Source organism: Pinus tabuliformis, chromosome 2_1 (genome assembly GCF_031772625.1).
Source record: "Pinus tabuliformis cultivar Carrire ecotype Pingquan chromosome 2_1, CPIR1, whole genome shotgun sequence".
Classification (NCBI taxonomy): Eukaryota; Viridiplantae; Streptophyta; class Pinopsida; order Pinales; family Pinaceae; genus Pinus; species Pinus tabuliformis.
This window is the reverse complement of record NC_142299.1, coordinates 397,397,905-397,423,848: the sequence shown is the minus strand read 5'-3', so window position 1 is coordinate 397,423,848 and position 25,944 is coordinate 397,397,905. Positions and strand designations below refer to the sequence as shown.

General features: G+C 39.4%; 1 protein-coding gene across 1 annotated transcript in view; it reads left to right on the top strand.

Moving 5' to 3' along the window:
- Positions 1 to 25,944, top strand: part of FASS (tonneau 2 (TON2)) — a 305,773-nt gene that overhangs the window by 210,981 nt on the left and 68,848 nt on the right. Inside the window, exon 11 of the mRNA XM_089402758.1 lies at positions 22,096 to 22,197. Coding sequence (XP_089258884.1) covers positions 22,096 to 22,197 — 102 coding nt within the window. The remainder of the gene's footprint in view (positions 1 to 22,095; positions 22,198 to 25,944) is intronic.

The window sequence follows — 25,944 nt, the reverse complement described above, 5'->3', positions numbered from 1 at the left end:
AAAACTCAAGAACACGAGAAAAGATAAATAAACCCTAATAAAGATTTTGATAATAAAAAATAAAGAGCTATTTTCACTTGCTTCCTCAAAGGGGAAACCTCCAAGAGCAATGCTCCCAATAGAATAAAGAATTGTTGATCAAACATTACATAAAATTATATTCTATATTTAGCTAACTATAGATAATCATATGGGCCATTTATAAGGAGGTTTGACCAAGTAATTAATAAAAGGGACACTTTTTACAATGAATGAATACTAACTAACTATTTTATGGGCTTTCTTCAGGTAAGGTGGCTTCAAACATTAATGAAATATCTAAGTAAGAGGGTTATGTTGATTTTTCACGATATCCTAATTTGATAATTACTTTCCGATGATTCATTAACCAATTCATCTTATATCAAATTCATCATTAAACATATATACATAGGAAGTCTCAATAGTAGAACAATAATTATAGTAGGATCATGAAGAGACAACCAAACACAAGAGACACAAAATATTACCTTGGGAAAACCCTCTTCTAGGGAAAAATCGACAATCTTTTTATAGAGAAATGATCCAATTGAATAAGAGATACGATCTGAACTTTCCAGTCAAAATAAAGTCAAATTGACGAGTAACCAAACCTAGGTCAAACCTGGTCAAACTGTGACAAATTTGACATCTTGAAATTTCGGCCTCCTAAGGCTTAAAGATTTTTGTCAGCCATAAAAAACATTGATTTTCCTCAGAATCATCCTTTTTCATGTCGTAGATTCGTCCTCTTATTCTGCCTTAAATTCGTCCTTTTGGTCTACCTCAGATTCGTTCTTATTCCACCTCGGATTCGTCCTTCTGGTTTGCCTCAGGTTCGTTCTTATTTTGCCTCAAATGGTGATATGAATTGGTGCAAATGGAGGAGGATGAATGGAGTATATATAGTAGATTAGAGTGCCCCAATGGGCATGTCCCTTGGGCTGGGCTGACTTAAGTAGTTAGAGCTGACCTTACATTTTGGAGGCAAAATTCAAAATTTCCTTCTTTTGAAGCCGACTTGAAGTATACATTTGTATTTATCATTTCTTTCATATGAAGACTGACCATAGCTACAAAAATTCAACACTCCCTCTTAGCTAGGGAGTTATTCATAATGACTTTCTTGGATGTTCTCGTATTGAATAAAAAAATTTTGATCCCAAGAAAAAGTTGAATGAGCTCAGCTGTGTTGATGAATCCATCCACCTCATGTTCTATACCAGAACCATGTGGAAAGCATCCCACATCAACATCTTGCAAAGGAATCTAGTTACCTAGTAGATACGTCCCCTTTACAAATGGATCTAGTCATCCATTGGCCAAAGTCCTTTAGGGGTCTCACTGACCAAATACCTTTTGGCTTTCTAGGGTCAAGATTAGTCCTTGTTTCACAAGTCCACCAAGTCATTGCTTGGAATCGAGCACCCCCTAACACATGGTGAAACCATTCCCACATGTCGTCACATGCTATTGAATGGCTAAACACTTGCCTGATGCTAAAGGCACACACTCAACCCACTTGGGGAGCACATTGGCCCATTCTCCCTAGCCACATTACATGGCCCCTGGTCAATACCTTGACCTGTCAATATCTTGACCTAGGGAGAATGTCTTGCCATTGATGCTACAACATTAACACTCCCTCTGACTAAGGGAAGCATTCTCAATTAATCTAAGCTTCTCCTTGAAGTATATAGACTTCACTCTGGGACAAAGGTGTCGTGATAATGATAACATCCTACTCGTTTGTAGAAATATATTGGAGCCTCACTGCTCTCTCTTTTACCATGTCTCAGATGTGATGCTACCATGATCTTGATGTGCTTCAACTTGTCATCACGGTTGTCTCCTACACCTAATCAAACAATCCTGCGAGTAGCTTACACTTTTTCCACAATCCGCCAAACTAGCTGCAATATACATTGTCTCCGCAATCCTGAGTGTGACAGATGTATGCTTCCTACCTAAGCAAAATCTAAACTGAATCATCATTATGATGTGCTCTTCCGGTTTTCAACACTCTCTGCCCAATCTAAATCTGTATATGCCTGCAACTGTACTTCTCAATTCTTGTCCAATTGTACCATGTTGGTACCTCAACACATGTTGTGCCACAACTACTTATTGGTCACCCTGATTGGGTGCTCCCTCTAATGCTGAAACAAATTCTACTAGGACAATCGGGGCTGCTTCCTTTGGCACTCAGCTTCATCAGATTGGATACCATGGGAACAGCCTTGGACTTGGTATCCATCATCCCAAATCTATGAAGGATCGTAATAATACACTTCCTTTTGACCAAGGAAGATCTCACTTGACTTCTGCCACACTTCTAGTCCCAAGAAGTAATATATCCAACCAAGATCCTTCATCTCGATCCTAGAGATCAACTCCCTTTGTCATGATTGCTCCCACTATCACGGAAGAAAATCTACCAGCCACTGTTGCTCCCTTTGACAAGTGAGTCCTTCCATTTTCATCAAAAACAAGATCAACCAAGGTTTCTCAGATATCGATACCAAGGCCAAGGTCCATACAAAGCTTTCTCTAGTCCGGAAACATGAGATTCGCTGTCATGTACCCCAAAGTACAAAGGTTTTTCCTTGTACACTTCTTCTTCCTGACAACTGGAGCAAATGTCTCCTTATAGTCCTCTCTCTTCTCGGGAGAATCCTCTTGCCACAAATTTTGCTTCATTCTTCCAATACTTCCACATGCGGCTCGAGCCTTGGAAACCTTCACAATGTACTTGTAATAGAGGCCCATGAAAGAACGATTATAACCCAACAAAAGAAACAAAGACAAGAGGCTCACTAATAGCAAAGCAATACTAATCGAGGATATAAAGTACTTATCTTTTAAGGATTGTAGAGAATCTCCCTCTTGATCCTTGCCTTCCTGCATCCATCTGCAAACTCATCATCCTCGTCCTCATTATCAACAAGTTTTCCTTTTCTTCCTTGAGCTAGGGTTTCTTCTTTCGGTGAAATCATCGACTTTCAATATTTTGAGTCTAACTTCAGGGTTTACAAATCCTATTGACGTCCTTTTCAACATCCTTTGTCATGTGCAAATTTATCCAATTTTGTTCAGGTAAGACCCTAGCAACATTTCTTCAGCGAATTCATACTTCCGCATATATAAGGCAACACTTTTGATTCTGTCTCAGACTTCAACTTTGTTCTTGAAAGTATATATCAAAGTCTGAACATGAGCCCTCATCTTGGACTTGCAATTTTGCCTTCTGTTCAAACCCTTTTTATCGTGATATCAATTAATCAAGAATCTTTCATTTCAGACAAGCTACCAATATCAGTCCAGGCAAATGTGTTAGGGTCAATGATAGCCTTTGCAAGGCTTGTATTTTGGTTCTGCACTGTGAAGAAACAATGCCCTCCAATTAATAAGGATAAAAACATTGCAGATCGAGCCATAGTTACAATTCTCCAAAGAGTACTTCATGAAGGGGAGGTGATTTTCTAAGGAGGAAATAGGTCTGTGGTATTCGAATGTCTTCCATAGGATCTTACAAGAGAACTTGCTTCAATAATGAGCAAGGTTTAAACTTCCTTCTGAGTCAATAACAAATTCTTTCCATAGGATTTGATCACAGAGATGATTGTTCTGGGCCCTTTCAAGCTAGGTAGCCTGGTCTATTCAAAACTATTGTAGAAATAGCAACAATTTGTCGTTTACAAGGACAATCTTTAGTTTTGAAAAAGACTTAGCCTTCACAAGAGAATTTTGGTCTGCAAAACTGATGAGGAACTCAACCTCTTCTTCACTATAAACTTATGTATGCCATTTCAAATATCATGTCAACAAAAAATTGAACTATGTCCCTCTTCAAATATTTATCATTTACAACTTTTGTCCATTTCGGAGGCATCACAATTTTGTATTGTCAAGGGTTTGAGGCCTCTTGGTCTCCCTTCTTTACTATAAACTCATGTCTGTTCAGTCTTCCAAGATAACTTGCTACATCAACCAGTCCTTGTGCAAACAACCTTCAAATTTTACCTCAGGTGCCCAACTTTATCACAACTTGCTTTTAGGTTTTTAGCAGTGTTCCACGGGGACTCACCCCCCCCCTAGGGGTCTAGTTTCCTCGCTCCCCCGCGCTCCGGGGACTTGGGGACGAGTAGGGGACGTTTCCCCACGCTCCCAAAATGGAGGAAACTCGGGGGGACGTGCCAGGGAAACGTTTCCCTTCCCTGAGGGGACGTTTCCCCGCGCTCCCAAAAAAATGGCCTTGCTTATAGTTTATGATTTAATAGACCTAAAGTGGTACAAAGCTACTCATGTTCTGTATGGGGATAACGTCTTGTGCTGTCTTTTGGTTTCAACAAGCGTTATTTTAGAGGGTCAGTATCATGGAAATTTGCTGGACCATATAGCACGTACATGAATTTTCCCTTTTAAAACTTCTCCTTTTTTTCTCAAGTGATGGCTGGATTACAGTGTGGAGATAACTGGAGTGACGGGCAAAGAATATGAGACATTTAGTTTGTGTTTTTAATTTCCATGACATTTGACATACAAACTATGGAAGCAACACCTATGTCATGTGGGAAATAATTGGGTGGACTATAGACTAACATGCGTTTACTGCAAGCATGACAAAATACTATGGGCAACAAGAAATCTCAGGAACTGTCGTTATATATGAATTTATACAGTTACAAAATTTACACAGAGCACAGTGGCTCAGCTTGAATTCTCAGGTCTGAAAATTATTTTCACCCCTGAAATACACTACTAGTTTGAAGTTTGAACTGCATGGCATTGCTCTAATAAGGTAGAAAAATTATCCATGCCATCGTTGGTCACCCAAGTTGGTTCGCAGATGGTCATCCTGCAGTCAATGTCATTTGATAGTAAACTGTCAGAAACTCTTTCATGTGATCTTCTCATCTCTCCTGGAACTAAAACTCTTCTTTCAACATATGGTGTACTGTCTATATTATATATAATATAACAAACTTTCTAGCTGTTGGATCCAATACAGCTGGACAACCCATTGTAGTTGCCCCTTCTACTGCCAATGCAGTGTTCCTGATCTGTTCATTTACCTTTTCACAGAATTCAGTGGCTACCTTATCAAGCTGAAGCTCTCCCTCTGTCTGACCAAAATCTAAATTAGAATTTGACCAAGCTGAATTAGAATTTTAAATTTATTATTTTATATGATATTATAAATTTGGATAATGTCAAATGATATTCATATCAATGATCATGCTTTGCAGCTTTTCAATTCAAACCAAATTGTCATAGTGGACTCAATTAATAAATTATATTTTATATTTATAAATTTTTAAGACCCTGACGCTCCCCCACGTTTCCTAAAAAATGGTAGGGAGCTTTTGCATAGGCCGCTCCCGCGCCCCCTCGCTCCCTCGCCCCCTCGTCCCGGAACCTTGGTAGAACATTGGTTTTTAGAGAGGTTCGATATAATCCAGAGAATGACTTCAAGAATTTCGAAAATGACTTGAAGACTGCACTAAATAGGGCCGAATTAGGCCTTAGGAGGTCAACAACTTCCTTGGGAGAAAAACTTCAGATCAGTGAGAATGTGCCTTAGGGACAGACTGTGGTCTACTAGAACAGATTTTAATGAACTTCGTCCAACAACCAAAGATCTCAGATCTGCCAAAGAATACCTCAACCAAGGCCGAAAGGTTCTGCTACAGGATCAATTTAGGGCTAATAGGACCTTGTAATTTTATTAGATTCATGAACTCGACCTTCTTAAAGATACTTCATTCTTCTTTCGAATCACAAGCAATGATTTGGACGAGGGTTTCTCTTCATTAGGATGATCTTCAAATTTGTATGAGAGAACAAGCCCTAGAGGATAACTTCAAATACTCTGACTTTTTCAAGGCTGCTCTTTCACCCATCCTTTGATACCATGTTGATTTTTCATGATATCCTAATCTGATAATTATTTCAATTGATTCATTAACCAATTCAGTGTATATCTCATTCATCTTTAAGCAATTATACATAGGAAATCTCAACAGTAAAACAATAATGGTAGTAGGATCATGAAGAGACAACCATGTTAGAAAATGTAACCATGTTTGGTCATCAGTAATGTACTTGAGTCATTATGAAATGTACTTGTCCAAAGAATAAAGCAAATAATTTTTATTATTGTAACAATGACTTATTAAAGCATGGGTTTCATGCTTGGGTCATCATTACATTAGTCAAAGTCCCCATTGTGGACTCCTAGGATTAATATTGAGTTTATAGAGTCATTGTACATTCGAAGAGACCCTTCTTGGGCTTTCAAATCATGTAAAAAGGTTTTGTATCAAGTCAAATATGAATTATGTACCCTCCACATCATGTCGGCCTAAGGACCCTTATTTGACCCACAAGAAGCCTATATATACAAGGAGGTTGAAGTCATTTGGAGCATTCATTCTCAAGCAAGTTCGATATCTCAAGAAGAGTTGGAGAAGTGGGAAGTCTGTTGCCAGGAGGTGGAAAGAAAAGCGAGTTTGGGGAAGTCTTTAGAGAAGAAGAAAATCGAACTTTTGGTGCGCCTCTCTCTATTTCATGGCATGGGTTAGGAGATCGAAATCTCCTAAGATTTCGCTGTTGCCGAAAGCTGTTGCCTAGTCGAAGTTGTTGGAAGAGGTCAAAGATCTGGGACGCTGACATGGTGTGGAAGGAAAGTCTGGTCTTGGTCTAAGGTAAAGAGTCTCAAAGAATACTATTGAAAGGAAGAATTATCTTGACTGGGTTTTCCCTTTGACGGGGGTTTTGCCTTGGCATGTGTGTATATTTTGTGTCTCTTGTTTGGTGAACTTCATATATATATAATATGGTAATTGCTTGATGAAAGATAAGATAATAAAGAAGTAAAAGAAGCCAACACACTCATAAGTAATTATCAAGAAAGGAGAATCAAACCCTAATATAATATCATTGATTTTCCAACATGGTATCAGAGCTAAGGTCAAGAGAAGTCAAAGATCAATTTGTTGGCATGGATTCTTCCTCTATGGTGAACGACATAAGATTGGGTTACAACGCTGCTGGAAGCTGGATCAAGAAGGGCATCTTCTACTTGTTCATTAAGGTCAAAAATCAAGGATTATTGGCTGCCCTTATAGGTTCTCTTACTGATGACAATGCATGGATCATTGATAGTGGAGCATCGAGACACATGATAGGTGAAAGCAAGCAACTTCACACACCATCAAAGGAACAATCCTCTCATGCAATGGAATTGGGTGACAATAAAAGCTATGTTGTTAGAGGCTTGCTGATCAACATCATTGAAGCTGGATAATGGATCAAAGCTGCATCTCAACAACATTCTCTATGTTCTAGGTTTGAAAAAGAATTTACTTTTAATTTCTTGTTTAGAAGATAAAGGGGAAATGATTGCTTTTGTTGATGGAAAAGTATTGGTTTGGGGAAAAGGCTCTAGCATTGATAAAGCTAGGGTTATTGGAGTTCGTGAAGGAAGCCTTTACCCGGTTATCACAACATCTCCTCAAGCTTTGGTTCACATGGAAATAAGTCCCATTGAACTATGACATCGTAGGAATGGTCATCTTCATTACAGGGTGATCCCTACTATTAGTCAACTGGCTCATGGTATTTCTAATATGAAGTTAGATCATGAAGGTGTGTGCAAGGGATGCTCTTTCGGGAAGCATGCTAGAAAGCCATTTCATAATAGTGAAACTAGGTCTAAAGAAATATTAGATCTCATCCATTCCGATGTGTGTGGGCACATGTTTGATAAATCACTTGGAGGTCATGTTTACTATGTAACATTCATTGATGACCATTGTAGGAAGACATGGCTCTACCTACTCAAAACTAAAGATGAAGTATTCGACAAGTGTTGATTTTTGGTAGCATCGGATGTGCTCTAGCCATGAAAATTGGTGGGGAGGCTAAGGCACATGAGATCTCGAAGACTCAGAAATCGTTTGGGGAAATTCCACCTGCATGGAGAAATATTAAAATAATTAATATGTTTAATGAGACCCTAAGTCTAAACTTAGGAAAATTAAAATATTAATGTGTATTAATATAATATGGGTGAGAAAGTTCTAAATAATGAGGATTAGGCCAAATCCAATCTTAGTCATTGATTACGGACTTAGTCTCGGCCGTTGAATCGTCAACAAGAAAAGTATGAAAGGAGGCTTGAAGGTCAGTGGAGATGCACCAAGTTGATCAGTCAGTTCGATTTTTTGGGGCAGGGTTTGCTGAGAAATCAAGTTAGTGATCTGTTGCAGCGAGGGGCAGGAGGCTGAGAATACATAACAGAGAGGCAGAGATAGTGTCAGAGAGACAGAGAAAGGCAGCTTGCGCTGACGCAGAGGCAGCTAGAGCTGACACAGAGGTTTGGAGGGCCAACACTGGTGACGCAGGAGGCCGAGAGACTGAGGCAGAGCTGTCATAGGAAGACGCAGAGGCTAGCAGCGCTGATGCTGGGCAGAAAGAGCTACGTTGTGGTGTTTTCGTGGGGTAGAGTGAGAGCTGAGAGGCAGACGCAGAGCCATAGAGGGCGACGTAGTTCTAGGGAGAAGCTTGGAGTAGCTTTCGCTGTTTAGCTGAGGAAAAGTCGAAGTCATTGTGGGAATCATCATCTGGTTGCTGATCAGTCGGAATATCTGTCTTCGGAGAAAGGTACTTCTGCCAAGGAAAATCTCTGAAGGGTGAGCCATTTCTAGCACCCTAGTTGTATTCAAAAAACTGCACACTAATAAAAACCTCATATCTGCTGCACCGGTTTTCCCACATTGGGTTTTTCCGGGGGCGATTATCCAAAAAGAACTGTGTCCCTTGTGTTGTCTCAGTTTATTCCAGTCATTGATCTGTATATTTGTGAAGGCTGTAATTGTGTTTATTTCGATATTTATGCATATAAATAACTTGTTAATGTAAAGAACAAGTAGGACATAATAAACCGATATTGCAGTAGGGGTTTCTGATGTGTTAGATTCAGAAATTTTCACAATAAGTTCAAGAAGTTTAGGGCTGAAGTGGAAACCCTGACCAAAAGAAAGATAAAGACTGAGGTTTGACAATGGTGGGGAATACACTTCTAAACAATTGATTGCATATTGTAAGGATGCAGGTATTAAGAAGGAGATCATTGTTCCCTACTATCTCGAACAAAATGGATAGGCCGAAAGGAAGAATAGGTCAATTGAAGAAGGTATTTGAACTATGTGCCTTGATCAAGATCTACCGAAGTTCTTATGGGGTGAAGCAGCGATGACTACCGTGTACATTCAAAATAGAATTCCTCATAAGAGTCTTGATAATACTACACCGAAGAAGTATTCACAAGGAAGAAGCCAAGTGTGGATCATCTTCGAATCTTTGGAAGTCCAACATATATCCATGTTTCCAAAGACACATGAAAGAAGTTGGACTTGACAAGTATCAAGGGAATATTCGTTGGTTATAGTCTTTCCTCAGAAGCATATAGAATATACATAAAGGGAGGAAGACACATTTAATTAAGCAAGGATGTCATATTCGATGAACATCAAGCTTATAAGAAATCAAAGGATATTCCTATTGATTCTAATGACGAAGAGGTTCCCGTATTTGAAGAAGAAGAAGTTCATCATGAGAACTCTACTACAAATGTTGAAGAAGAAGGACATTGATGTTTAGTGTTCTATTTTCTACATGGACTTTGGATATGCTTGGTACATATACTTCTAGGGATATGGGTTTTGATCATAAACTTCATATGATGTCATTTTGGGAGCACCATGATAAATGGTATTGTACCACAATTCGATGAGGGGAAGCCCATCTGCCCACCAATGATGCTTTCCAGAGTTAAAGCATCTCATGTGGGTTTCCAAGCTGTTGTCAACCACTTTTATTTGACCATCAATTTATGGATGATATGTAATACTCATATTTAGTTGTGTACCTTGAAGGTTAAATAGCTCTTGCAAAAATGCGCTGGTGAATGTGGGGTCTTTATTTGAGGCAATGGAAGTGGCCATACCATGTAGCTTAAAGGTCTCATTCGTGAAGGCCTATGCCACCAAAGGAGGGGTGAAAGGATCAACTAGGGCAAAAAAATGAGCAACTTTTGAATGACGATCAACCACCACCATGATGATTGATTTTTTGCCTACTTTTTTGAGTCCCAGGATAAAATCAATTGAAATATCTTTCCAAATCTGTCTTGGGATTGGTAGAGGTTGCAATGCCCTTGCCATCTTCATAGTGTTTCCCTTGTTTCTTTGGAAAGCATCACAGGATGCTACAAAATCTTGGATATCTACTTTCATGCCTTCCTTGAAGAATGAATGCTTTGTTCTTTCATAGGTTTTATGAAAGCGAGAGTGACTTTCTGTTGGTGATGAATGTAGCTCTTGTAAGACTTGTTGTTTTAGGGTCGAATTTTTTGCCAAACAATGCACCCTTTATATTGCAACATATCTTGTTTTCATGTGTAACTTTTAGGTTGGTTGGGATCTATCTAAATCCATTGGATGAGCTGTGTTAAAGTATTGTTCGCTAGGCATTCCATATGAGCTTCCTTGAGCTATCCTAGAGTTGGTAATGATAAGGCAAGGAGTGATCCATCTTCCTCAGATTGCTTATATAATGGTTTAACCACAACATTCTCTGTATCATTCTTATATATGATCTCCTAATCATACCCCCACATATTGGGGACACTTTTATGTTGCTCTAGTGAAGACAATTGTATTTGGTAGTTTGCCTTTTCTACTGGAGGCAACCTTTGTACTTTCAAGGGATGAATAGGGGCTTTGGTTGTTGCATTACCTTGGGGAGGATGAGTGTGATGAGTGAATGCTGTCTTTTTTTCTTGTAAATTGACCACCATATTTGCTTTTGGGGCCCTCTCAGTTACTTCTAACCATGTTGTAGGACAATACATTCTAACGTGTGCTTGAATCTCCTCCTTTAGGCCACTAATGAATCCTTCTTTATTGAAATATTCTGTTAAGTTCTTTGTACATATGGCTAATTGGTCAAAGGCTGCCTAAAATCTATGGTTGAGCTTGTTTGGTTTAACTTTGTAAGCTGCCCCAAATAGCAAGTATCTCTCTAAAAACGCGCATGGATAACTTTAACAAATTGACTATAGACAATTTCCTAAGATTAGAATTTTAAGCCATTCCGATTGAGTTTGAGATGATCTTAGTCGTTGATGGAGATCTAATCATGGTGATTATAAGAGCAGGACGATGCAAATGGAGAGGGCAACCCAGACACATCGAGTAGTGAATGATCTAGGAAGATCGGATTTTCCTAGAGAGCAGCGATTCAGCTAGGAAGAGAATTCGAGCCGAAGATTGAGTAGCAGAGGCAGTAAGATTCTGGAGGAGTTTTGAGTTCCAGAGAGGCAACAACAAGAGGGCGAATTTTTCCCCAGTGAGGCTGTGCAGGGCCTGCGTAGGCAACTTCAGAGTGTTTGATTTAGTTGTAGAGAGGATCGATTCAGTCGCTGGGGCAGCAAAAACATTCCAAAAGGCCAAGGTAGTCATTCTCAGAGGATGAGTTGTGCATAATGACAACATCAGAGTAGCTCCACAAACAATATGAATTGGCCTGCATAGAGGCACTGCAGAGGCTAACGCATGGTTGTTTGAGTAGCCAGTTTGAACCAGTTTCGGAGCTAAGACAAAATTTGTGTCCCTAATTATTGGCCAGATCATTTTGTTGAGGATTTCCAGTTTGTCATCGAGATTGTATTCAGAATTTTCACTGCTGCATACAATAATAAAACCATGATCTGTTGCGCCAGTTTTCCCACATTGGGTTTTTCCGGGGACATTCATCCAAAATAACAATGTCATTTTTTATTATGTGCAACTATTTTCTCAGTTTCTAGTTTATTTTATGCAATGTTTTTATTGTGAAGAAATTGCAGTGTGATTTATTCGTTATTTTGTCGTAACAAAATAAACTACATAAATAATCAGTTAGAAGAATAAATTCCAATTGCTGCATTTCAAAGAAATTTTCACATGGTATTTGAGCTATTTTTAATCAGATCAGGAGCTCAATAACGAAGAGGGAGAATTTTCGCTGTTGAGAGTGAGTCTAAACGAAATTCTTCGAGATTTGCGTAGAGGTCTAGCCAAGCAGTGCGAATTTCTAGGCAGAAAGGTTCAATTTCTAGTTGTAGGTGCAGGAAAAGTTTGAACAACCTAGTGTTAGTTCAAACAGGTAGTGGTATTGCCGAGAAGTAGTTATAGTGAGCAAATCAGATATTTCGTTGAGCAGATCTGGGTGCGGTTGGTTTGCAGCTTGAATAGTAGTAGCAGATCAGTGCTGGTTGGTAGAGAAAAGCATACACAAAGGAATTTCTCAGAGGGTTTCCAGATTCGGTTCCAGGAGGAAATCTGTGATTTCTAGTAGGAGAGGGCAGTAGCAGTAGGCAAGATTGCGCATTTCAGGAGGGAGTGTGAGTTGCAGTGCAAGCAACCGAGCAGGAAAAAGGAGGAGATTCCTATTTATTTTCCTAGTTTTGAGTTTTGCAAAAATGGCCTCAACAGGACTTCGAGATTAGAATAGGCTAGATGGAGCCTCAAATTATTGTTTTTGGAAAGCCAAAATATCTTTCCTGCTAGATGAGCATGGTTTGAAAACAAATTCAGAAAGAGTTGTATCCATACCTACAGACCCGCAATAGCGAGAGAACTACAATAAGGAGATGGCCAAGGCGAAGTGGTTGATCCTCATTGGAGTTCAAGATCATATAGTCTCACACTTGGCAACCAAGAATACAACCAAAGAAATGTGGGATGCAGTTGCTATGCTTTTCCAGAATCCTTTCGAGAACCAAAAGATGTTCTTGAAAGAGAAGTTGAGGACCACTAGGATGCATAAGGGTGAAGGTGTTACTCCTCATCTCACCAGAATTCAGAATGTTCGAGACGAGCTTGCAACAGTTGGAGAAGCACCTCAAGGGAGTGAGTTTGTGTGTACAACTCTAAATGGTTTCACTCCAAAGTGGGCAATGTTCTTTCAAGGTATCACTGGATGAGATAATCTACCTGCTTGGGATCGATTATGGGCTGATTTTAGACAGGAAGAGATGAGGCTTTCTTTGGTTGAGAGCGGTATCAATGACAATAGTAGCAAAGGACCAAAGAGTGTGAAGGACGAGGAGAATGTTGCCCTTGCATCAATGGGGAAGGAAAAGAAAGGTCCCAATCAAGGACAAGGTTCACATGGAGGAGAAAAGAAAAAGAAAGATTTGCGAAAATCAAGTGCTTCAGATGTGGTGAGTATGGTCACTACAATACTCAGTGTAACAAGAGGAAGAAGGACAAGAAGGAGAAGCAAGAGCAGGCAAAAACTTCGATAGAGATCGAAAATTTGTCTTCCAGATTGGAGGACGAATTCACTTTGTATGAAACTATACCTCGATGAAAGAGGTGGGGAGACCTTGAGCTCTAGTTCCCAGAGTTGCAGAAATTTGTGCAGGGTCCATAGAGGAGCAGCAGTAGTTGTAGTTTACTCCTCTCATGGATCATTACCCTTGCTACAAGGCCCCACAATATTCAGTAGTAGATGGATCATTGTTCAGGATGGCGCAGTCAAACCTTGAGGGACAATTGCAGTGCTAGTTTTAGTCAGATGTTGGGGGGCGATGAGTAGTTGCAGCGCAGACAATTACTTAGTGGACAGTGCAAGGGCTAGTTGCAGTTAGAGATTGAGGAGACAATTGCAGAGCCAGTCCAAAGACACAGTGATTCATAGTTGGGTAATCAGTTACAGTAGTTGCAACAACAACATGAGATTAGTTGTAGCACAGAGTAGAGTTGGCAACAGTACAAGGTGGTACAATGCAGTGTCAGTAGCGGAGCAGATGCGAGATGGCTCAACTACAGAGTGGCAAATGAATCAGAGTATGTGCAGTGGTTTGGTGGGCAGTTATAGGTTGTCACAGTTGTCAAACATCAACAGTGTGAGGGGAGATGTTATGGGAGCGAGAACACCTTCCTTGTTAAGAGGGAGTGTTAGGTTTTGTAGCATCGGACAAGTGTTCTAATCTCGACTTTGGTCAGAGAGGTTAAGAAATAGACGATCTCCAAAACCCAAGAAAGGTTCCAGGAGAAAATACCTAGAGATAACCCAATTAAGTTAATTAATCAATAATTAAATATTTCCTAAGTTTAACTTAGGAAAAGTGATTATTAACAACAATTAATTGAGAAAGGTGAGAATGCTATAGAAACTAACATAGATTTAGTTTGAGATGATCTTAGTCGTTGATGGAGATCTAATCATGGCCGTTGGTTCACCAACGAGAGAATATAAGAGAAGGACGTTGGGGATGGAGAAGACACACCAGACACATAGAGTGGGTGAATGATATAGGCAAATCAAATTTCCTAGAGAGTAGAGATTCAACTGGGAAGAGAATTCGAGCAAGAGATCAAGTAGTAGAGCCAGAGAAGCAGAGGCAGTGAGATTCTGGAGGAGTTTTGAGTTCCGGAGAGGCAGCAACAAGAGGCCAAGCTTTTCCCTAGTGAGGTTGCGCAGGCAGCTTCAGAGGAGGGTTCGATTTAGCTAGAGAGAGGATTGATTCAGTGGCTGGAGGCAGGGAAAAATTCCAGAAGGCCAAGCGAGTCATTCTCAGGGGCTGAATTTTTTCACGACAACATTAAAGTAGCTCCACAGGCAGTATGAATTGGCTTGCGTAGAGGCAACATAGAGGTTGACATAGGGGTGTTCGAGCAACCATTTTGAGCCAGTTTCAGAGCTGAGATCAGTGTCAGGTGAGACAAAAATTGTCTCGCTAATTTTTGGCCAGGTCATTTTGTTGAGGATTGCCAGTTTGGCTTCTAGATTGTACTCAGAATTTTGAATGCTGCATATAATAATAAAAAGCTCATCTGCTGCACATTGGGTTTTTTCGAGGACATTTGTCCAAAATAACGATGTCATTTTTTATTGTGTGTGCATCTATTTTCTCAGTTTCCAATTTATTTTCCGCAATGCTTTAATTGTGAAGAAATTGTAGTGTGATTTATGTTGATTTGTGTAGCTTGGGAGGTAGCCCAAGCCCTACGGTTCAGGGTTTGGACGATAAAGCCCCACAAGTGTCACTTGTGAAGGGTCACTTGTGGGCTTGGAACCCAAGGATGGGGTTTTGCACCCAATCGTGTTTGGGGCAATTCTAGAAGCACATTTCTATATGTGATGGCATCATACGATAGAGGGTGGAAAGGAGAATCCAACACTTCGAGAATCGTCGAATTATGAGTTGTAGAAGTGGAGAAATGAATTTTTGAAGTTGACAAGTAATTATTAGTTTTCAAGTCATGTAGGCTTGAAGTAAAATTCCTCCAATAGATGTATCTCTTCATCAATTTGTGTAGCCCCTTTATTGGATATAAATAAAGGGTGAAGACATGTTGTTTGAGCATCCACTTTGTGTAACACATATACATCAAAGAGGAACTCGTTGAGGGGGATACTTTTGTGCCCTAGCCACAACAAAAAAGGAGGCAGAACAACGTGGGTTTTGAGGTCTCTTTCAGGGTTATTTGAGGATCGAAGTTGCTGTAGTGGAGGTCGTGAGTGTTGCAGGCTAGGCCGAGTTAAGGAGGCTCCTCACAAGTCTGTTTTGGAGAAACACTTGGGGACCCGAGCTACCTAATAGTGCTGGGCCTTAGCAACAGACTTGCTGTGTGCTAGGTCGAAGGCCATAGCACCACAACAAGGTGTGTAGAGGAGGGTTTAAGGGCTGGTGCAAGACTACAACAACAACAACGTGGTAGAGGAGGGTTATTCCAAGGGTATGTCGCAGTTCATGGAGGCTGTTTGAGGGTTGTTCAGGGGTCGGTTAGTGGTTGTTGCAACCTGCAAAGTATGCCCTAACCAGTGATAGTCAAGGGAAGTGTGAGGACAACAGACTTGGAGCAGAAGTTTGATGTGTGTTGGGTCAAAGAACTTGACCAGTTTGGATCATTTTAATATTGTAGCCTGTGGGAGCCAATTTGGAGGCGAGATTGGGTGATCGTATGTCTTCGTCGATGCAGATTCTGTAGTGATTGAATTGGGTACCATTGATTTGATTAGAGGGCAGTGTGTTGGCTACCCAAAGTAGCCCTAGAGAAGCATACAAGAAAGATGTTGTTGGTGTGTGAGTGGGTGAATTTTGCAACCTAATGAGTAGCTCTTTGATGGATGAAAGAGGCTACTAGAAGGCAGATTGGAGCTCGGGAATTAGGCCTACCCAGAGAGCAGATTTATGAGCCCGTGTACATGCAACAGAAGTGACATGCAACATTGTTAGGTGGCAGCCCTCTTGGAGTCTCGATGTGTAGTGGCCTTGATGGACTAAGGCACTACTAGTGAGCAGTACAGGAGCGAAGGACCGGCAGAAGGAGATACGACATCGAAGCTGCAACGAAGTTTGTCATTGTATCTTGTATACCATAAACTGTTGTATTATTCATATTTGGTTTAATATAACGAAGATTGGTGATTGTACAATATTGTACAATTTTGTTAAAAAGTGTGTATATTTGTGCATATGTGATTTACTGCTTTATATTTTCACTGTGCAAAGTAGTTTATGGTTGAGATTCTTGGTTTGGTAGCGTCAGTGATTTTAAGACTCTAACCTAGACTCAAGGTCATGGAAATTCAACAATTTATTCATTATTTTTTCGTAACAAAATAAACTGCATGATTATTCAGTTAGAAAAATAAATTCCAGTTGCTGCATTTCAAGACAATTTTCAAACTAAATAGATGATTCCCACCCTAGGTTTCATTATGTCAATATTAATGCGTTGGAGGGCAAAGTAATCTTCCATCTGGATGGCCCATTATGAGGGTTCAAAGCCATCAAAATCGTGTCCACCTTAGGAGAACGATGCCATATGTTATTATCTATTGATTTATTGTTGTGCAAACTTGACAAGTATTGTGAGTGGATAAATAGTTCTGAGTTAGAAGTTTCTTATTGGTGCGGCTCAATGTAGGTTCCTATCCAACTTCTACTTTAACTTCCTTTCGGTCTTCCCATCCAACCCATTTTTGTCCTCTTGAAATTTCTTAGGCTAACCTTCCATTAATTCGAACTTGCCTATAGTAGAGTGGGTGTTCACTTTCCTCTTCAAGGGGGCAACCTCCAAGATCTATGTTTTGAACAAAATAACAATTATTGTCAAAACATTACATTATTTTCTACTCTATATAGCTGTCAATGGAGAATCATATTTAGCGCTTATAATGAGGGATGACTGACTAATATGGTCTTGATTAATCTGGTATGATGCTTCGCATTCATGATGGATGATTATGGGATGACTCGCCATCACTCTTGGAGCGCTCTCTCTCTTGGTACATATTTGTAGGCATACCTCAGCACATTTGGGGAGTGTCTCTTTCTTCATGAGGCCATTGGATTTTCCCTTGGACATGGAGCTTATTTTGACCACTTAGTTCATGGATGTGACTGCAATATTCCAAATTGAAATTTACAACAAGTAACTGATACATGAACTAAGCTACAACAATAAAATCACAAATACGCATGCACCATCAAAACACCAAGAAAACTGAGCCATATTATTAATTCATATGGATAAATCAAGTACAATAGGATGAGGACCATAGAACCTGGGCTTGCTACTGCAAGCACACCAAACCCAAGTGGAAGGATGTAGTCTCAAATGCTGGAAATGGCCCCAACTAGTAGCTTGCACGACCCAGTAAATTGCTACTACTGCTGGAGTGGAACTGGTGTTTCGGGCCTCTAAATTGCTCAGAAAATTTCGGGAAATTAACTGGAGCCTCCTCACAAGGAACCCAGAATAACCTAGAAAAATCTCACGAACCCAAGTGGTGGAAATGGTTCTAGAGTGAATTGTGCCCTCCTCCAACAATTTCTGTTGCTCGCTGCTGGATGGAACTAAGATATCTGCCCTCAGAAGTGCTCAGAAGATTCTGAAAAATTAATACTAGCCTCCTCTCACCAAACCCAAAAAACCTAGAAAGGGTTCAGGCTAGATCCACAAGTCACGTGTGTCCCCAAATCTGCGTGTTGCTCCTTTTTGTCTGCCAGAGAAGCTACAAGAATTTAACTGCTACCAAAATGCCCAAATCTCCCTCCAAGAAATCCTCCCTAACTCCTACGAATTTCTCCCCTCAATCACCAAGCAGATCCCAACTCGAATGCTCTGCAAACTTAGAGTTTTTGGAAGTGCACAAAAGCTGCCAGTAAACCCTTGCACAAGCCATGGAATAGAGAAACTTGACCCTCTAAAATGCAACACTCTCACCCCTACAAATCACCAAGGAGAACTCGTTCTCCCTTAGGATAAATATGTGCAAATTCTCTGGCCAAAACTCCATTGATTGCTAGCTTCTCTCAACCCCATGAAACTCTTTTGTGCCCTTGGATTAGCAAGCACCAACTGAAATAAACCTGTAAAATAGCTCCTCAATGGTTCGGAATCAGCTCCCCAAATTCTCTCCTAGGGTGACACTCGAAGTTCACCAAAGGAAGAGTTGGAATTTCTGCTTGGAAATTCCTTGTGCTAAGCAACACTGTTGTCTTGGCTAAACAACTCAAGAGAACTAAGGTTTGAATTGTAAAATGACCAAAAGATCCAAAAGTGAGGCCCTTTAGCTCTATTTATAATTTGTTGGCCTCCTCTCTCACTTGTGGTCCCCATTCTACCTAATTCACACCTCCTTTTCTTTCTCTCTTCTCCAAGAGTGCGAGTTCCCTCCTTGGGTCAAATTTCTCTCTCTCTTGTGGTTCCCACATTCCACTAAAGCTGGAATTTAAAATTTTTGCTCGTAAGTCCTAATGCCAGAAATGTTTCCTCTTTCCAAATTCATCTTTAATGCGAAAAATCAAAATTGGGGACATGACAGTCCTCCTTTCCAAAAGATGCTTGCCTAGACGCAATGCTCAAGGAAGCGCCCTCTCATTTAGCTGACCCAAATGGCTACTGCAAATGATACTGGGGTCCCAAATGTGCCATTGAGTCGTCTGTGCCTCCAACACTATCTTGTCATAAAGGAGTCCCTCGTTTCCAGGGTCCCAAGCCATCTTGACCAACGTGAAGCACCCCTTGCTCCACTCATTGTCCAACATGGTACCTGCACTCGAAGCCCTTTGCACACTGTTAGTAAGTAGAGCATCATGATAATATAAAGTCTCGACCGCCTCCTGGTGTAGCTACGTCATTGAGTCACCCATCTCATGCACTGCAAGGGTGGACTCCTGGAGATGCAACCTGACTCCTGTGAGGATGAATCCCCACCTGCATGAGCTTCCCACGATCTCCTCCTGTCGATTATCGCTCCATGCTGGTGAAGCCCTCCACACCAAAAACGAATCACTAAAATCCAATGGAAGATCGAAATGGTCTCCCCCTGTCGAAACCAACTCATCCTTAAGGTTAGTTGAACTGTCGAGTATTGTGATGTCAGGGTCCCATGCCTTGTTGGTCAAAATTGTCATTGATGAAGATGCCCTACTGATGGCATGGATGATGGTTGAAGGTCACACTTGGAGCCCTAATGAAGAAGCCCTAACCCTTATGCCTAGATTCATGACACCTTGCTCTAATTCTAATATCCTAGTCCCAATGACTTAATGCATGAAGAATCCTAAACCCCAAGATCTGGACTAAAACTCTAGGATTGTCATAAAGAAAAATATTTTTATTAACATTTGAGACATCATCTTAAAATGTCTCTTTCACCAACTTGTAGACAATATTTTCCCCTTTCTAACGAGCCCTTTCTCATCCTCTAACTCCTCTTAGACTGAGAGAAAATGATTTTTTAAGATGAAATAATATATTTTCTATTCTAGCCGACCTAAGCCTACTTGTACAAGTCAGCTTCACCTCCAAGGGACGTGTCCTTTCATTAAAGGTCAAAAATGGTATAAATATAGGTTTGAACTCATCATTTTAGCATCCAATTTGGTGAAGAACATCACAGGGAGACAGAAAGGTGAATTGTTCACATCTTGTGAACCAAGGACATCACAGGAAGACAGAAAGGTGAAGTGTTCACATCTCGTGAACCAAGGAGGCCGAGGAATAGAATTTTATGGATTGGGCATACCTCTGTGATTGGGTTATCATTGAAGAACTGAAGAAGTGCAGATCTCGGAACAGTGACACATTGGAGGCTCAGATTAGAAGAAAGATAACCTTGGAACCTTACAAAGATTTCACTATCTGTACAAAGATTGAAGAGAATCCATTGCTACATATTTCTGTTACTCATTTTAGAAGTGTTTGTCTCTATCTTTGGAATGTAGATGAACATAGATGGCATGTTATGTGGGACTTCTAGAGGCCCATATCCATTAGGATCTCTTCTCTTTTCTAGCCTATATTGGAAATTGGAGGGAACGAGTCCCTTCTAGATAGTAGATACTCTATTCATCGACAGAGAGCAGTAGATGAGTGAGATGGTGCTGCCTCTATTGTATTGCTGGGAGACGACCTTGATTTGGTGTGAGGTTACCTAGACATATGTGTTCTAGCAGTTCGTTTTGGGTGGCACAGTTCACAACTTTGTTGGAGGAGCCAAGTGTCATTGCTAAGTTTCTTTCATTGGTCTTGGATGATACTAGAGCTCCAGTAGGTAACCACCCAATTTGTCCCCATGACTATTCAACCTGTTCCACTCTGTCCAGGTTGTTTCCTAGATGACATTTTCGGGAGTGTATTGATACCTTCATGTTGGTTGTCAATGGCAAGAAAAGGTCATTTTCTCATTCTAGTGTAGGCTAGTGCTTCTTTTGTTCTATAGGTTAGAACTTAGCACCTTTCTTTTTCCAGGGTTTAGCTCAGGTGTTTTACTTTTTGTAGTTATTATGTTTCGTTTGTATTTTTCTTGTGCCCAAGAGCTTTCATTGATAATTTGGCATTGCCATTATGACATGTTGTACTTGCTAATCGTGGCCTATTCTGGTCATTTGTGGACATTAATATAACTGCTTTCTTCGTTGTCAATCTTCACACCTGTTTTTAACTATAAACTTTTCATGCTCGTTGATATTTTCTCTAGAGGAATAATCTATCTGACTCCTGTCAATCTTCCCACTGGTTTCTAGCTGTTAGCTTTTCACTATTGTCAATATCAATTCTAGAGGAATAATTTATAAAAGTCAAAATTCATGTGAGATATTCACTCTTTTTGACCAGAAAGATAAATAATTTAGGAACTGCAGGTGAATTTAATTTAGTAGGCACATTTCTGCCAGTCAGTTCCTGTTAAGTTAATCATGGATTGGTGCAATGGCATCATAAGGTAAATGCTGTCAAAAGTATTCTTGGTCACGAATGGATATTTTTCATATCTTAAAGCCAATGATATCGTGGATGAACATGCACGATTAAACATAGTCGATGTATGTGGGGTTCAGTTAAATTGAATTCTCTTTCTTGAACAGTTTTGTCTTTTTTTACCATTGATAATGGGCATAGCTACTATTAAGAGCTGGTGGTGAAAGATAAGCATATTTATGAGTTTGAAGAAGTCAACTGGAATTCTCAAGTAGTATTTGTTTTCTAACAACATAGTGACTTATTTTTTTGTTTTTGTTTTGGGTGGGTGGGTATATGAAACAAGTTCTGTTCTGTGACAGAACTTCTATATTAAAGAATAACCAAAAGACAGCTTTGACTCGTTTTGTGTGGATACACATAAATTACGTTCATTTCAGGGTGGTATCAACATCAAAGAGAGAGATTCTGTCTTTTTAATGTCGACGACTCCTTGGAATGAATTTTAAGAATCTTGTATCTTTTCCTGGTGAGCTGAGCTTTTGAAACAGTTTGATGGTGTGATAGAAACCTATGGTTCTGAAGTTGTTGGAAAGCAGCCAGGAAAGAATAATTGTCAAGCTGTTACTTCCTTAGAAAACAACTGTTGTTTTTACTGTTTTGCTGGTTGATTTTACACTTAAATTATTAATCAAGTTATTGTTATGTAAGTAAAGATGTCAGCTTGAATACTAACAATTTCATTTTCTCATGGTGGGCTGATCTGTGATTTTGTTGTAATATTTTGGTGGTGTGGACTGTGAAGACATGTTTCTTGGATTGGATAAAGACATGAATGGGACATTGAGCAAGCAAGAGCTTCGCGAGTATGCTGATGGAACCCTTACAGATATTTTTATTGAACGAGGTAAGTACTCTATTCTCTTGGTGCTAAAATCTTGTTTTGGCCTTTTAAGTTTTCATCATCACAAAAGCGCATATTATTCTGTCTATATGCTGAAGTCCATAGATCTCAGGATATTTAGATGAAGGTTGCTCTTGGAATTAACTGCAGAATTTTTAGGTCTCTGCAACTTTATGAAAGCTTCTATTGCCATTATCAATTACAAGATATGTGGGACATTGTATGAAGGTGCTTTAATTAACTAGTTAATAATTATGCTTTATCTTGAATCATCTTCATAGTGTGGTAATGATAAATAAATAAACCCAGATTCCGAGTTTTATTTATGTTCAGCTGGATATGGCACATATTTGATTAGTCATATTCTTTTATGCTACTGCTGCTGTAACTTGTGTGTCAAATGTCTGTTCAGGTTAAAAGGAGACGGAAACTGCTTTGTGGTAGTAGTGATGTAATTGATTTCATGTGAAATGAGGTTTGATTAGACATAGGGAATACTATTCATTGATAGTGCAAACATTTTAGAGTTCACACATTCATAGACATGATGGTAGAGTAAAGAATGGAATCCCAATTTATTAATAATGCTATAACAATACATCTCTCGTACACATTTTCACACCATATCTTATGTCAATGTATAATATCCATAAGTGGTTATGGTGTGGTTTAACCATCTAACACACAGATGTTTATATTTTTTGCATGTCACTAACATATCATGTAACTGGCATACAGATATTTATGACAGCTAAATATTATTGGAGTACTAATGCTCCAATTGATCATGTAAACATCTCTGAAATTCTGCAATCTGAATTTGAACATGTTAGACCTGTTACCACACAAACTTGGAGGGTTTGCCAAGGTCCTTGCAAATCACTAAGATGGTAGACCCAGGAAAAGTGCCCACTGTCACCTTGACATGAGTCCCCACTCTTTAAGCCCAACAAAGGATTGACTGGTGCCCTGTATCGGGACTTGGGTGAAAAGAGGAGTGAATTATTGATGCTTTACTGATCTGGAAATGTAATTTATGTGGAAAATAAATACAGACCAAAAATATGGTTCATTTAAATTTGAAGATAATACACATGTAAATAGCACACCGAGTGAAAATTAATATATTTATGAATTCTATAAATTATTCTTGATATAAGTCTTTCGTACGAGGGCTTTCCATGTAAATTTTCTTATTGTTTTATGATTACAGATCTGAAAATCTGCAGAAAAACACAGAAGAAAACAACAAATCCCCCATTGTAGGGCCACCCAATAGTGACAAGACACTCTGGAGTCTAGATTGATAATCTAGGGTTGGGGAAGGTAGGACAACAACAATAAATGATTTTAGGCCCTACCTTAGCTTCCAATCTGCGACAAAATGAGGTTCTAGCTGGAAACTCTGCTATAGAGGTTTCGGGATCATATTCCATTTGGTAGAAATCCATATATAATTTCTAGTTTATAGATATGACTTTTGATTGCTGGAATATGTTTAAATTTAGCTCGAATTAATGACATTAACTAGAAAAAATATGTCTAAGAACTAATTACAAGGGTTTTGAGATGGAGACTTACATGGAGAAATCCTTGTACCATGATTTTTTGCAAAATCTGAATGTGGATGTCTGTAGCTTCCAACAAATCTGCAAAAAAGAGCTCAATATACCAGTGAAATAAAGGTGTTTGGAAGCTCAAAACATATGTATATTGATCCCTTGGACTAGCTTTAAATTTGTGCATAAAAATCGCAAGGGTTACTAGCCAAAATTAAGATGAATCTGAAAGTAAATATTTAGTAAATATTTAAGTTAAACAGAGTAATTTTTTTTCATTTTTTTAAATAAGAGTGGTTGTCAAGAAATGCTTACCTTAGCTGCAGCTTTACCTCTTAGTGCCTAGTTGTAAATCACATTCACCCTTAAGTTAGTCATGCAGTTGGACAGTGAGGTAAGTTTGGAGTCGAAAGACTATGTTTTCCCCATATATGTCTAAGATCTTCTGGAATTTTCTGGATCCAACTGCAAGTGGCCTCTAATGAAGCACCTCTAATTTTCGGGTCAACTATACGCCTGCGGGAAGAGAAACTTCTCCCCGATTAAAGCTACCATTAACAAGGGTTGGTTCAACCTACGGTTCCAATTACTTCAACCTGCAACAAATGAGATAGAGAAGACTAGAACCTTGTCTACTCCCTCCATGTGACTATTTAACCTCTCTTTGAATCCGTCCATTCCTTTGTGTAATACTTACTAATAGTAATTATGTTATTGTCTTATTAGATCCCTTTTGCAACATTAACCAAGAAAAGATAAAATAGAATAAAAACCAACCATTTGTAGTTTTCTTTTGTAATGGCTAGTTGGACCTCACTCTTCTAAAAGAATTACTACTTGCTGTCCACAGGCCAGAGACTAAGTAAATTCAACAAAATATTTTTAATACAATGGTTTTCCTAGTACGGGAGTTCGAGTTGACTCAAGTAACTGTTGGAGGTCCAATGTTCTGCTTGGTTTCACCCCAGAAAGGAAAAAGCTAAAAATTCTTAGTCAAAAGATACTCAATGTTCCACTTGTATGACCCAACTACTTCATTGGTGGCTTGACTTGGTACCAATGTTTTTAAAACCGGAACCGGTGACCGGACCGGTCCACCTAATGAACCGGTTTACCGACCGGAACCGGTCTAACCGGGACTGGTTTGGTCTAAACGAACCGGTTTTACAAAAATACATTAAATAATTAATTTTTAATGAAACAAAACTATTTTAAGATGTAAAACCATGATTCCAAGCCAATAGAGACAAAATATGCAAAGTTTGCTCATTTATATACCATGTAAAGGTGAATATATCAAAATGGCACCGAGTACAATACATATCATCGACAAAATAGCAAAATACATAAGAAATGAGGCTCTAAATGGCCTATAAAGTCCAAAAACAATGCTGCAAGCTATGAGGCCATTGGCCTACTACAAGTCTACACTGTACACATGATCAATCATCAAGTTCATCACCACTGCTAGACATAGGATTATCATCAGGAGCTACATAGACATCATCTGGTTCAGAGTCTGAGGATGCCTCAACCTGATCTGCAACCTCAGTATCAATGCCACCAATGATAATAGAAGTGGACCTAATGGAAGCACGAGTTTGTCGACCTGCACGACTAGTGCCTTCCATTGCTTCTTTGCCTTTCCTTGATGTCGCTACTAATCCTGGTTCTGATGCCGACTCAGAGCAAAAAGTCTGATTTTCAGAGAAATCAAAGATCATAAAAGTGCTGAGGTCAAGGAGTGCTCCAAAGGAATAAGAATATAAGAAGGTTTAAATAGTCTGTTCAAGACCTGTAAGGCATTTGCATTTTCTCTCTCTGTATTTCAAGGCAAGTTCTATGTACTATAGCAAGGTGAGCCAAGACTTTGAAAGAGAACCAAAAAGCTTATGTTATATCAGATATAAAGGTCGAACTTCCTCACTATAAATTAAGGAGAAGTTACACTGGAATTCTGATGACTGTACATGTTAATGTGAAAGTTCCTATGGACATCAGAAACTCTTTGAATTACATTACCCTGCGAACATCCAAAATAACACCTCTATGAAAAATCAGAACTCTGACATCCGAGTTTCTTTGGACAGTGACATCTAAAGTACAAAAACGTGGAATTCTGTAACCTAACTTATTGACAGATTTAAGGCGTTTTTTATGACAACTAGAAACAATAATACTTGTCCAAGAT